The 12,670-nt window shown below is 48.4% G+C and overlaps 1 protein-coding gene across 2 annotated transcripts in view; it reads left to right on the top strand.

Annotated features, from left to right (window-relative positions):
• The window catches only part of SMOC2 (SPARC related modular calcium binding 2), a 216,166-nt gene that overhangs the window by 80,765 nt on the left and 122,731 nt on the right, over positions 1 to 12,670 (top strand). For both annotated transcript variants that reach the window (XM_008007877.3, XM_008007875.3), the window contains exons 3-4: positions 346 to 452; positions 1,634 to 1,733. In XM_008007877.3, the coding sequence (XP_008006068.1) occupies positions 346 to 452; positions 1,634 to 1,733 (207 nt within the window). The remainder of the gene's footprint in view (positions 1 to 345; positions 453 to 1,633; positions 1,734 to 12,670) is intronic.

Genomic DNA, 12,670 nt, shown 5'->3' with positions numbered 1-12,670 from the left:
GCTGGCATTTCCCCATTTTCAGGAAGCAGGGGCCACCTGTTTCCCCAGGGATAAGCTGTGGGGCCTTCCTGGGCCTCAGTGTTCTTACTCACTCAATGTGGAGAATGGTCCTGCCCTTCCCACCCCTGGGCCTTGCATCAGATAGGACCAGGACGGCATGTGACAGGCACCTGCCCTTCTTCTGGGGCTCCCTTTGCTGAGAGCTGAGCTGCCTGCGAAGCCCCTTCCAACCTCCAGGTCCTCAGCACTCCTGCCTGACTCATGCCTTCGCATTTTTCAACGTTCCTATCTGTTCCATCTTCTTCCCATTGCATAACCGCTCCTCTGCCCTGTTCTTCCCTACAGACGTGTCCAGGTGTGTGGCCGAAAGGAAGTACACCCAGGAGCAAGCCCGGAAGGAGTTTCAGCAAGTGTTCATTCCGGAGTGCAATGACGACGGCACCTACAGTCAGGTTACCAGCCTTGCTTGGGAGGTTCTGCACCTGGGCAATTAGGGAGAGAGATGTGGAGTGGGTGTGGGGAGAAGGCAGGTGAGGGGGAGCCGAACAGAAGAAGCAGCAGGTTTGTTCTCTGGGGAAATCAGCCTTCTGCATTTTAGAAGTTAATTCATGATGAGCCTACTTGACATACATAGACACATAAATGAAGTGTGTGTTTATGTCTTAGTTGGTGCAGGCATTTATATCATTGCTGCTGTCATTCACACTTTCATTACTATGAGTTTAGCACAGGAAGCTTCCTTAGTGAGGCCAATTAGACCATGCTAACCTGGCTTGCAGCTTAGAATTTAATTTTAGTTTGATGTTAATTACGGGGAGCACACAGTAAAAGATGTGTCTGTGCCAAGAGTGAGCTCCGGGATCATTCATTCCAACCTGATGGGCCCACAGGCATGGAGCTGAGCCAAGTCAAATTCCCGTTGTCAGCCAAAGGCACTGTTGAGAAAGTCACCCAGCTCTCCGTTTTGAGTGTGTCAATGCTGTTATTCCTTATTAAGGAAAAACAAAGTACTAACATGCAATGCTAACTCACACAGGGGCAGAAAAAACAGCATGGGTTCTGCACTTTGACATGCCTGTGGCCCATTGGGTGATGATGTGAGTTCTGTGTGTTTACATCATCGTTTGGCCTTTGGGAGACAATGAGGGAGAGAACAAGAGAGAGACAGAAAGAGAGAGAGAGGAACTGGAGCTGAAGGAACTGGCTGCTCTGACTGTGGTTGCAAGGGGAGTGGGCGATGCAGGCTGCAGAGTGAACACTAAAGAGGCCGAGGTTGCTCTCCTGGCTCTGCAGTGGAGAGCTCCTGACCTTCCCGGGCCTCAGTTTCCCCATTCATAAGATAAGGGCTGGGGCTCCATCTGGAAGGTGGTGAGGATTAGTGACTTCACAGGTAATGTGTCCAGCACACACTAGCAGTCAGTAAAGTGCTGATTTGGGCCCCTTTTGTCTTTAAAACCTTGGGGTCAAGACCTGCACACTTTCTTTACCGGGGACTCAAATGCAGCCACAGAAGTAGCTCTGGGTATCCCACGACCTGTCTGAGCCAGTGCCGCAGAAAGCAGAGTGGGCCTCGCAGCCGTGAGGCGCTGTGCTGCGGGCCCGGGAGGCTCACCTGTCCTGTGCTTTCTCGCAGGTCCAGTGTCACAGCTACACGGGATACTGCTGGTGCGTCACGCCCAACGGGAGGCCCATCAGCGGCACCGCCGTGGCCCACAAGACGCCCCGGTGCCCGGGTAGGTCTGACGTGCCTTTCCAAGTGGAAGGCTTTAAGGGAATTGGTTTGCCGTGTCTTCTAATCATCTTCCCTGGGTTCACTTATAATTCAAAGGGAAATCCAGTTTGGGTGACATTGTGAGCCACAGTGGGAATAGATCTTGTCGCTGACAAAGCCTACGTTTTAGGGAGCGCTTGTTTTTAAGAGGGGAAGGGCGAAGCTATGTGAATGTATGCGTATGACTGGAGGTCAGCTTGCTGAAGGAAGGCAGCTCTGCATCTGATCATGATGGGTTGTGATGATTCAGGTCCCTTAATTGTTTAAAATAACCACAAGGACTTGGAGTCACCAGTGGAAATGACCAAATGTTTTCTTTGGCCAAAAAAGTGAAAATTGCTGGTTTTGTATGTACATGTTTTCAAAGAAAAATGGTTCTTTCTTCATAAGTCAATTTCAAAATGGTTTGTATTATTTTATTACTCGTAAGAGGGTTTGATGTACTAAAAGTAATAAAATTAGAAGTTTAAAAATCTGTAAAATATTCTCTTTCCCATTAGTTCTTTTTTTTTTTTTTTTGCCAACCATGCTGTAAATGATTTATATCATTTTTATTTGAAAATAATCTGCAGCCCAAGTTTGATTAATCTGTGGGGCAGACTTATCAGACCATCTGTGAAGAAATGCTATGATCTAGCCCTCCAGATTCCTGGATCATCTGTGTTAAGACAGTCAAAACACATCATTATATAGCAATAATAAACTACAAAATGCCTCTCCCTGTTTTTCATGTACAATCTTGAAACATTTACATTTAGAGTTTACCTTTAGATTTTTTTTCTATTTAAGGGACAGGTATCTTTTAATCTGGAATTCTGTTTGTTATTCAGATATTTTTCAAGCTTCCTGAGCCATGGCCCTGGCCAGAACTCATGACCTCTGTGGGTTCCATGAGAATGAAGGTGTCCACAGTCAGCAATGACATAAGGTCTAGTGTTTCCAGTGACTGGCCATGGGGATGCACAATGTGGAATTAAAATACGTTTGTTTGTAAAAGCTTTTTCTCCAGAGCCTAAATAGTGCTGGAAATATATCTTTAATTAAGCTAACATGTATACCTAACAGTTCTGTTGCAAACTCATGGAGGAAATGAAACAGAAAAACATCACCAAGATTAACTGGGTCTGTGTGTGTCCCTCTTTCACTTTGAGAGACACTTTCATATCCTATTTCCTTTATCCACAAGCAGCATTTTGAGGTGAGCCTTGTTTTATGAAGGGGAAAGCAGTATGGGGTAGGGGCATCTATTTATGTTGTTCTAGTGATATCATCTGATAATTAAGGAGGGTCCCAAAGAACTTACTTAGAAAACATGTGCAAAATTGGCTGAATTTTGTACAATCTACAAATAGTGGCTTGTTTCTGGAATCAAATCAGTGTACCGTTTACTCAACGTTGTTGCTTCCAACTAGGTCTCAGTAACCTTTCACTGTATAGAAATATTCCTTTTGTTTTAACTGCCTATGTGGAGTGTTTGGTCCAAGGAATGGACTGGGGAAGAGAGTAGACGGGCCTTTGCATATAGAAGTCTGGTGTTTATTGGGTAGCACATGGGCTGGGCAGGAAGCCAGGCGTGTGAGATGAAAAGCTTCAACGCTGAGGGGCAGTTTCCCTGGGGAGATGGTGCTGTCTGGGAGGGGGCAATGTTTCCACATTGGGGCAGGGTTCCGCTGGCTGCACCCTTGATGCTGGCATGGCCAGCATCCTTCTACCCCTGGTTCACCTGGTCGGTGCGACTAGTATATTCCACAGGTCTACAGAGTTATCAAAAAACTCTCTTAATCCCCGGCTGTGTTCCAGGCTTCCCCTCCGCACACATGTGGGCACGGGGGAGCCAGTGTCGTGCGAGGGTCACTTTGGAAGCTTTATGGAGTCATGGCAAATTATGGAGAGAATTTTGAAATTGAAGGGAGAATTATGGGGGAGAGAGTTGTTGGGTATACTTACCCCCCAAACACGAAGGATTTATCATCGGTGTTTGCATACTGCAATTTAACTTCTTCCTGGAAGTTACCACAGCCCTCACAAATAATGCAGAGAAGCAGAAAAGTGGGCATCACCTGTGAGATCGTGGTCAATAGCATGGACCACAGCTAGGCAGCGTCTTGATCTGTAGGCACCAGGGAGCTGACCCTCTGGGCACACCCTCGGGGGTTCACGGAGAAGTCAGCACATACACAGAACGGCTAATCTGCAGCATCCACTGTCTGTATGTGGCGGGAGTACTTTTCACCAAGTTTACTAACATTGGGTAAATTTCAGTATTTAATAAATGTTTTTTGCCCTCAAGTTTATACCGAGGTTACCATAGAAGTAGACTGTAAAAATTTGAAAATCAGACAGTGAGATTTAAAATGAACAGTAGATAGGAGCTGTTTTTTGGAAAGTGCATGTTTGTGTGTTTATGAATAATACATGCAAACGTACCTTGAGGCCAGCCACAGTGGAGGGAAACGGAGGTCCACTGACTGGCATGATTCCTGGAGAGTGGAGAAAGCCCTTGCCCCAAAGCCTCTCAGCAATTCAATTGTTTCAGAATGATCTTTAATAGCAAATGGATTCCTTTATTTCATAATTATGTATTCTTAAAGCCATGAATGCAAAATACCTAAATTCCTATTAATCCATAAATTCCTATTAATCAAATAATATAATGAGAAAATCCAGCAGAAAAATGGCCAAAAGTCTTGAGCAGGTGGCATTTTATTTATAAAGGAAAAAAATCCTAATGATCAGTAAAGGCAGGAAAAGGTGCATAGGTTCTTCAGTCCCAGGGAACTACAAATTAAAGTCACAAAGTCACAGTGCAACTCCCCTCCACACCCGCTGGTCTGGCAGAAATGAAGAAGCACAATTCTATGACTTGCTGCTGAGGACAGAGCTGTGGGTGTGATGGGAACTGGTACTGCCCTTTGCAACATCAGTTTGCCCCTTTGCATGTGGGTGATTAAGATCCCAGCTCTTCCGTTCCGGGAGGGAACCCAGCAGAAATGCATTCACCTGTTTGGGAGGAGACCTGGGAGGGTGTTCCCAGCAGTGTTCACACAAGAACCAAAGCCTAGAAACAGATCTATGTCCATTGGTGTCTGACTCGGTGAACACTGCGATTTGCTTGGTTCATCCTATAGAGCAGCGAGCACTGATGAAAAGGTCCAGTGCCTTCCTCAATGGTGCTGTGTGCTAATGTCCTCCTGAGTCCACGGAGCCCCACACAGAGGCACCCCAACCACAAATCCTCCCACAACTGAGAGTCAGAAAACTCAGCTCCAGCTCTGAGGGGTGCATCCAGGGGTGGCCGACCACGAAGAACAGCAGAGAGCGATGGCCACACACACAGGGTGATGGTCGCTAGCAATGTGGTGGAGGACAGGGGGGTTAATTTTGTGACTGTAGACAGGGCTGACCTGGGGAGTCCTTTTCCTGCCCTGGAAAATGTCTTCACAGGTTTTGGTTGATAATAATTCATGACGTGTATATTTATCTTTTGTGCACTTTTCTGTATGGGTGTCAATATTTCAGGAATTTAAAATGTTAAAACATGCGATGCCACTGAAAGAGGTAATGCAGGCTGAATTCTCCCCACATGTACACATTTCTCTAGCGTCCTTCCCTCAGGATGTTTACAGGGGGAATGGGACCAGATGCTTAGGAGCTGGTAGAAGGAGAAGATAGAAAGACACATCCCTGAGCCTGAGGGAGGGCTGGGAAGGAAAGACCTAGGGGGGATTTGGGGAACAGGAAAATTAAGGTTTGCCTCTGGGGATGCTCTGGAGAGCTGGAGAGAGCGGGCTGGGCATTGCGGCCCCCCACTTGGCCACACAGAAGCGCCAGTCATGTGCTCACACCTGCCAGGGCTGAAGCCTGGGTTCCTCATAGCAGCCTAAGCTGCAGGGGTTAAAACGACTCTTTTACAGGCAAGAAAACTTTCCAAGGTCTCTGTGCTTGGAAGTGGCAGAGCTAGGATGTAAATCTACATCTTTGTCTCCATAACCCATGTTTCTCCCCCAGATACCAAAGTATCAAAATTCTTGGGGCCTTGAATTCCTATTTACACTTGGCTGGAAGTCGGGCATAGGAGAAGGTGGGCAGAGATGGTCAAGGGCTCTGGAGAGTGGGGTGAGGTTGATGGCAAATGGTGTGGTGCCTTGGATGTGGCAAGGACAAGAAGCCAGCTCTCGGAGACGTATCCAAGTCCACTTCGTGTTCTGTGCTGCCGAGAGCACTTGTTTCTTGCTCACAGTTTAGAGACGTATGTGCTTCTCAGAGCCCTGCTGAGGTCAACCTGTGGGGTCTGTAGATGGCTTTAGGGCAGGTGTTTCTTGCTCACATTTAGAGAAGTATGCACTCCCCTGCTGATGTCAACCTGTGGAGTCTGTAGATGGCTTTACGGCAGGTGTTTCTTGGTTGTAGTTTAGACATGTATGCACTCCTCAGAGCCCTGCTGATGTCAACCTGCGGGGTATGTAGATGGTTTTACGGCAGGTGTTTCTTGCTCACAGTTCAGAGGCGTATGCAGTCCTCAGAGCCCTGCTGATGTTGACCTTCGGGGTCTGTAGATGGCTTTATGCTCAGGGAGTGCCTTCCTGCTCCAGTGTTCAAGGAAGGGACAGTAAAGGGCAGGGTGTGCACTACATAACAAGTCCCTCATGTCCTTCGTCCTGGGATTGGGGGCCGGCTCCACGTGTCTCTTGAGAGACAAAGTTGATTCTTATTTCTTCTGTAGGCATTTTCTTTTTGTTTCTTTCTTTACTTCCCCATCCGCCCCCACCCACACCGCCCCCACAAAGATTTGAAGCCTAACATTTCTGGGGGCAGGATTAGAGGTTGTGAACAAAGGCCTTTTTGCCAAGAGAGGGTGTTTGCAGCCCATTATCTAGTATTTGGAAATAGCTTCAGGTTTTTAATCTCATCTCTCCTCTGTGACTGTGCACCCTGACCAAGAGCTGGTTCCTGGCATGAGTACAAAGTGGGTTAAGATGTTGTAAGCTGAACCTACATGCAAGAATTTTTAATATTACAATATTCAAAGAATCTTCATATATAGCTTGGAGTTATGTGTTTGAAGGAAGCTACGGGTTTCGAGTTAGAGAAGATGGATAGACACAGCCCATGTGCAGTAGCTGGTGCCCATCTCAAGACCCCCAGCCCACCCCTGCCTTCTAAAGCAGGGACCAGGCCTCGTACCCTGCAGCTATAGGCCTATCCCCACAGAGCGGACATCTTCCTGTTCCACCTGACACAGCTGTGTCTGGCATAGGCATCCTTTCCTGTAGCATGGGGAAGAAGACATCTGTTTCTTCCTGTTTATTTCCTAACAAACTCTATAACATGCAAATTTATAATTTGGTTTTAATTACTAAAGTCTGTGTGATACCTGTGACAGGCAGGAGTAGGTCAGTGGCCTTCTCTAGGAGTTTCCTGTCTGGGTCTGAATTTCCTCCCTTCTCCAGGCATTTCCTGTCTGCGGTCTGAATTTCCTCCCTTCTCCAGGCGTTTCCTGTCTGCGGTCTGAATTTCCTCCCTTCTCCAGGCGTTTCCTCTCTGAGATCTGAATTTCCTCACTTCTTTAGGCGTTTCCTGTCTGCGGTCTGAATTTCCTCCCTTCTCTAGGCGTTTCCTCTCTGCGGTCTGAATTTCCTTCCTTCTCCAGGGGTTTCCTCTCTGCGGTCTGAATTTCCTCCCTTCTCCAGGCGTTTCCTGTCTGCGGTCTGAATTTCCTCCCTTCTCTAGGCGTTTCCTCTCTGCGGTCTGAATTTCCTCCCTTCTCTAGGCGTTTCCTCTCTGAGATCTGAATTTCCTCCCTTCTTTAGGCGTTTCCTCTCTGAGGTCTGAATTTCCTTCCTTCTCCAGGGGTTTCCTCCCTGGGTCTGAATTTCCTTCCTTCTCTAGGCGTTTCCTCTCTGCGGTCTGAATTTCCTCCCTTCTCTAGGCATTTCCTCTCGGCAGTCTGAATTTCCTCCCTTCTCTAGGCATTTCCTCTCTGTGGTCTGAACATGACTATGCACTCGTCTTCACTGTGGATGCTTATTCCAGAGATTTCTAAATCTGGCTTTGGAGAAGGCCCTGTTATGGAATGATCTTGGATTCGCATGAATCACTTTCAGTACATGGTATACATTGATTTAACTATGACTTCTGCGTTTTTCTGCAAGGCCTAAAGTCTTGTCCTCCATCTGAATTGGTGGGATTCCATGTTTGGAGGAGTATCCTAAATGACTTCAGAAAAAAATACACTTCATAAGCCAAAGCTAACTGAATTTTTAATTTTTCACATGAATTTCCCTGGCACTAAGTTAAGGACCCTACATAGCTGAGGGACTTGAAAGGATCACCCAGAATAATTAAATTCCCAAATCCTGAGATCAACAAGGCAGCTGCGTTTGGTCTCCAACATCTCTGAAGCACTTTCTGGTAGAAATCGTTCAGGGCCAGTGTGCAGTGGCTCTGCTTGACCTGGAGAGCTTGTGCCTCGGAGGGAATCCAGCTTGCTATTTGTCTCCACCTCAAAACGGCTTTTTCTTTAGCCTTCATAGGTCTTTTCTTGAAAAGTGAAAGTTATTAAGGTAAAATATTTCAATACTATTGAAAGAAATGTAAAAGAAAATGTAAAAACAAACAACCTTAAGAAGTAGGAAATGCACTGAAAATTGAAGCCTCTTTCTAGATGGTCATGGAAACAATGAGAGGTGGTCACTTCAGGAATCAAGCTGCAATATCAGATATAAATCTGAATTTTATCAATTAAAAATACTTGTAGGCAGGGAGTGGTGGCTCGTGCTTGTAATCACAGCATTATGGGAGGCTGAGGCAGGGGGGTCACTTGAGCCCAGGAGTTTGAGACCAGCCTGTGCAACAAAAGTCAGACCCCCACCATCTCTACAAAAAATAAAAATTAAAACATTTAAAACAATTAAAAACTTGTGACTTTTTTCAGAGAAAAATATGTTACATTTACTGTAACACGTAAATTTATAACACCTTTTATAGTGTCGAGGACATTTATTTTACATCCATGATGAGATAAAATAGTAATTTGATAAAGCCAACACAGGATTTGTAAAATTTTCAATAAAACATTCAGATTAAATTCTGAAAGTGTTCAAATGATACTGAATTTAAAAACATAATAATAAGTAAAATGTTAAAGAAAAAGACCACGGGGTGTAGGTTTAGTCTGACAAGCGGCTTCAGCCCGGCTTGGGAAGAGGGGGAGGTCCCTGCGTCTGCCAGGACCTGGACCGGAAGTCAGGTTCCCCTGGATCCTGCCCTGGTCCTTCCCTGGCTGAGGACTCCTGAAGCTCCCATCTGGGCCCAGCCTTTCCTCTGCTTCAATTTTCTTTCCAAAATTGGACTTAGTGTTGAGTTATTCACAGCTATTCTATCTGATAGACAATATTTTGGTGTAACTTTTTCTATTCAGGAAAAATACTACTTTTAACCTCAGGAAAAAGTATTTTCTGGTGTCTAATACTTGCGTTTTTATTATAATCTGTGCCTCTGTTGTACTTTAGTGTACGTTTAATTTGGCAGCTAATTTGTCCTGGAACCTCACATGAGTTGAGAAGAGTATCCTGTAAAACAGCCCTTTACTGCACCTCATCTACTAGTGGCTTTTGTCTTATATTCTCTGATAGTTAATATGTTCCCAAAGAAATCAAGAGGTCTTTGGAAGTAAATGACCCCAATCTGTATAGCTCTATTTAAAGAATAATGGGTGTGTGCTTCTAGAGGATTTATTTATTTATTTATTTATTTGAGATAGAGTCTTGCTCTGTCACCCAGGCTGGAGTGCAGTGGCGCGATCTCAGCTCACTGCAACCTCCGCCTCCCGGGTTCAAGCGATTCTCCTGCCTCAGCCTACTGAGTAGCTGGGACTACAGGCACCCGCCACCACGCCCGGCTAATGTTTTGTATTTTTAGTAGAGATGGGGTTTCACCGTGTTAGCCAGGATGGTCTCGATCTCCTGACCTTGTGATCCGCCCGCCTCGGCCTCCCAAAGTGCTAGGATTATAGGCGTGAGCCACCGTTCCCAGCTTCCAGAGATATTTTATGTATATAAAAACAAGTATATTATTTTTTCTTCTAATTATTTTTGGGCAAATGCTAATTATTTTCCAGCACCTTTTTTCACTATATGCAGCCACAACAGTTAAATGTTGAAAAGATTTATGAAGCTGTTAAAATGTCGTGTGACGTAGGACGAGGTGGCTGAGTGGTTAAGGCGATGAACTGCTAAAATGTCGTGTGGCCCTTTAACAAGAGTGATACAGCTGTACTCAGACATTTTTCTCCTGCCTTTGAATCAGGTTCTCAACTCAGACATCAGTAAATTCAGAACATTCCTTTTATCAGATGCACCTCAAATCAGGAATCCCAACTGTTTAAAGGCAGAATCACTAGGATAGAAAAAGACCCGCGAAGCGTAAAAGCCGGTGCCACAAAGTCCAGCGAAACTCTCCTCCAGGTCCGTGAATAACATAAAGGTTCACTGAGCAAAATCAAATGGATTCCGTTTGGTTTCTTCACCCACAGAAACACCGAAGTGGCAAAACTGAGGTTGAGCTGGAGATGAGGGTGGCAGGAGGGAGGCAGTGCCGCGGGGGGGACGGAAGGGAGACACAGGAGCAGTGACAATGATCCTGGGGACACATGAGGAATAATTATGCAGCAGTGATGCAGCTTCACAGGCACAGGGGCTTGGCCATTCTGTCTGGATTCTAGCTCGAATTTTCACGTGTACCAGCCTCACTCAGAAGGCCTGATGAGCCCAGGCTCAGCTGGCTCCTGGAGTTTCTGGCCTGGCAGGTCTGCCGTGTGGCCAGAGTTTGCTTTCTGCTGAGTTTCCAGGCAGCGCTGGTGCTCGTGGCTGGCCCCACACTCCAAGCCCTGAGTTGAAGTGAGGAGCCTCATTTCAGAGGAACACAGGCCCACAGGGCAGCCATCCATGACCATCTCGTCGCGGGATCCTAGGATGGTCACAGGGCCAGTGGGGGAGTCTATGGCTGCCAACGCCCCTCCTGACCCTGGGTGAGGGATGTCTTGACCGCTTGGGGTTCTGGCCTGGCCATGCAGCTCAAGGCTGAGACGGAGAAAGAGTACTCGGGAGCAGTGCCTTCAGAGGCTGATGGGAGCTGGCGGGTGAGGAGGTGGGTGAGTCCCCGGGCATGGTGTCTGTGACTCTGAATGTCCCACATGGACCAGAGGGTGAAGCTCAGCCTCAAGGTGACCCAGGGCCTCCCTGGGATGAAGCAGGAAGGAGGTCCTATCACTTCCAGTCATGTTGGTTTGAGGATTATTTGACCACGGGCACTCAAGAAAATGGAAAATAGGTGATATTCCTCCTGTGCAAATTACTTCTCCACTAAGCCTCCCCCTGGGCTCAGTGTGGAGAGAGGGGAGATGAGGTGGGAGGAGCTAAGGGCAGTGTGGACCTGGGCTGCGCCGTCCCCGCTCCAGAATGCCCCCGAGGAGTGCGTGCAAGTCCTGCTTGGCCCCAGTCTGCGGCCACGGTGAGGCTTAGGGATAGGACCCGGTGAAGTCAGATAGAGCAGAGACATTCCCTGAGATCTGGCAGCAGGACTGCAGAGGACAGGTGCTGTGCGTGTCTGAATCCTGGGGTATAAACCCTGGCAGGGTCGGGGCTCCTGCCAGTGTCAGGACAAGAGTGAACATGATGGCGGCAGCTCTCAGGGTGCAGGGGAGATGAACCTGTGGTCACCTCGCTCGGCCGGCCAGTGCCGGGATTCTGGCTCATGCCAAGGAGACCCCGACTGGTCCACAGGCCTTGTCTATTTCTTAGCTGAAAGCTGGTCCTATCTAGGGAGAGCAGCGTCCATTCTAATACAGCACTCTGCAGACTGTGAGAAGCACGTTCTGTTCTTCGCTAGGACTCATCCCAGGAGGCTGAGTGACTGGTTGGCTTCTCACAGGCCTAAGGCCCTTAAGAACACAGGACAGCTGCCCTGGGGCCGAGAGCCATGTGCCCTGGGTCCTCTGGGAGGACGCCCTCCCTGCCACGGCCAGTCTGTTGCAATCTAAGGAGTACAGAGGAGTCTCAGGCGGCTGGAGCCCACAGGGTGGATGGATGTGGTTCTGTCAGCATGAAGGGGAAAGGGCCTGGCCTGGAGTTCACCTTCCCTGCCCTCAGAGGGGCACCTGGGGACAGGCTCTCAGCCCTCCCCAGCCCACCTGTGTGACATGGCAGGGAAGCCCAGAGGCACTTCCTCACCCTGGAATCTGGGGAGAGGGGTGACCCTTGCTGGAATCTGGGGGAGTGGGGTGACCCCCACTGGAATGTGGGGAGTGGGGTAACCCCCGCTGGAATGTGGGGAATGGGGTGACCCCCGCTGGAATGTGGGGAGTGGGGTGACCCCCGCTGGAATGTGGGGAGTGGGGTGACCCCCGCTGGAATGTGGGGAGTGGGGTGACCCCTGCTGGAATCTGGGGAGTGGGGTGAGCCTTGCTGGAATGTGGGGAGTGGGGTGAGCCCTGCTGGAATCTGGGGAGTTAGGGGACCCCCGCTGGAATGTGGGGAGTGGGGTGAGCTCTGCTGGAATCTGGGGAGTGGGGTGAGCCTTGCTGGAATCTGGGGGAGTGGGGTGACCCCTGCTGGAATCTGGGGGTGTGGGGTGACCCCTGCTGAAATGTGGGGAGTGGGGTGAGCCCTGCTGGAATCTGGGGAGTTAGGGGACCCCCGCTGGAATGTGGGGAGTGGGGTGAGCTCTGCTGGAATCTGGGGAGTGGGGTGAGCCTTGCTGGAATCTGGGGGAGTGGGGTGACCCCTGCTGGAATCTGGGGGTGTGGGGTGACCCCTGCTGAAATGTGGGGAGTGGGGTGAGCCCTGCTGGAATCTGGGGAGTGGGGTGACCCCTGCTAAAATGGGGGGGAGTGGGGTGACC

Source organism: Chlorocebus sabaeus, chromosome 13, assembly GCF_047675955.1.
Source record: "Chlorocebus sabaeus isolate Y175 chromosome 13, mChlSab1.0.hap1, whole genome shotgun sequence".
Classification (NCBI taxonomy): Eukaryota; Metazoa; Chordata; class Mammalia; order Primates; family Cercopithecidae; genus Chlorocebus; species Chlorocebus sabaeus.
Note: the sequence above shows the minus strand (reverse complement) of the source record. Positions and strands in the feature narration are given on the sequence as shown.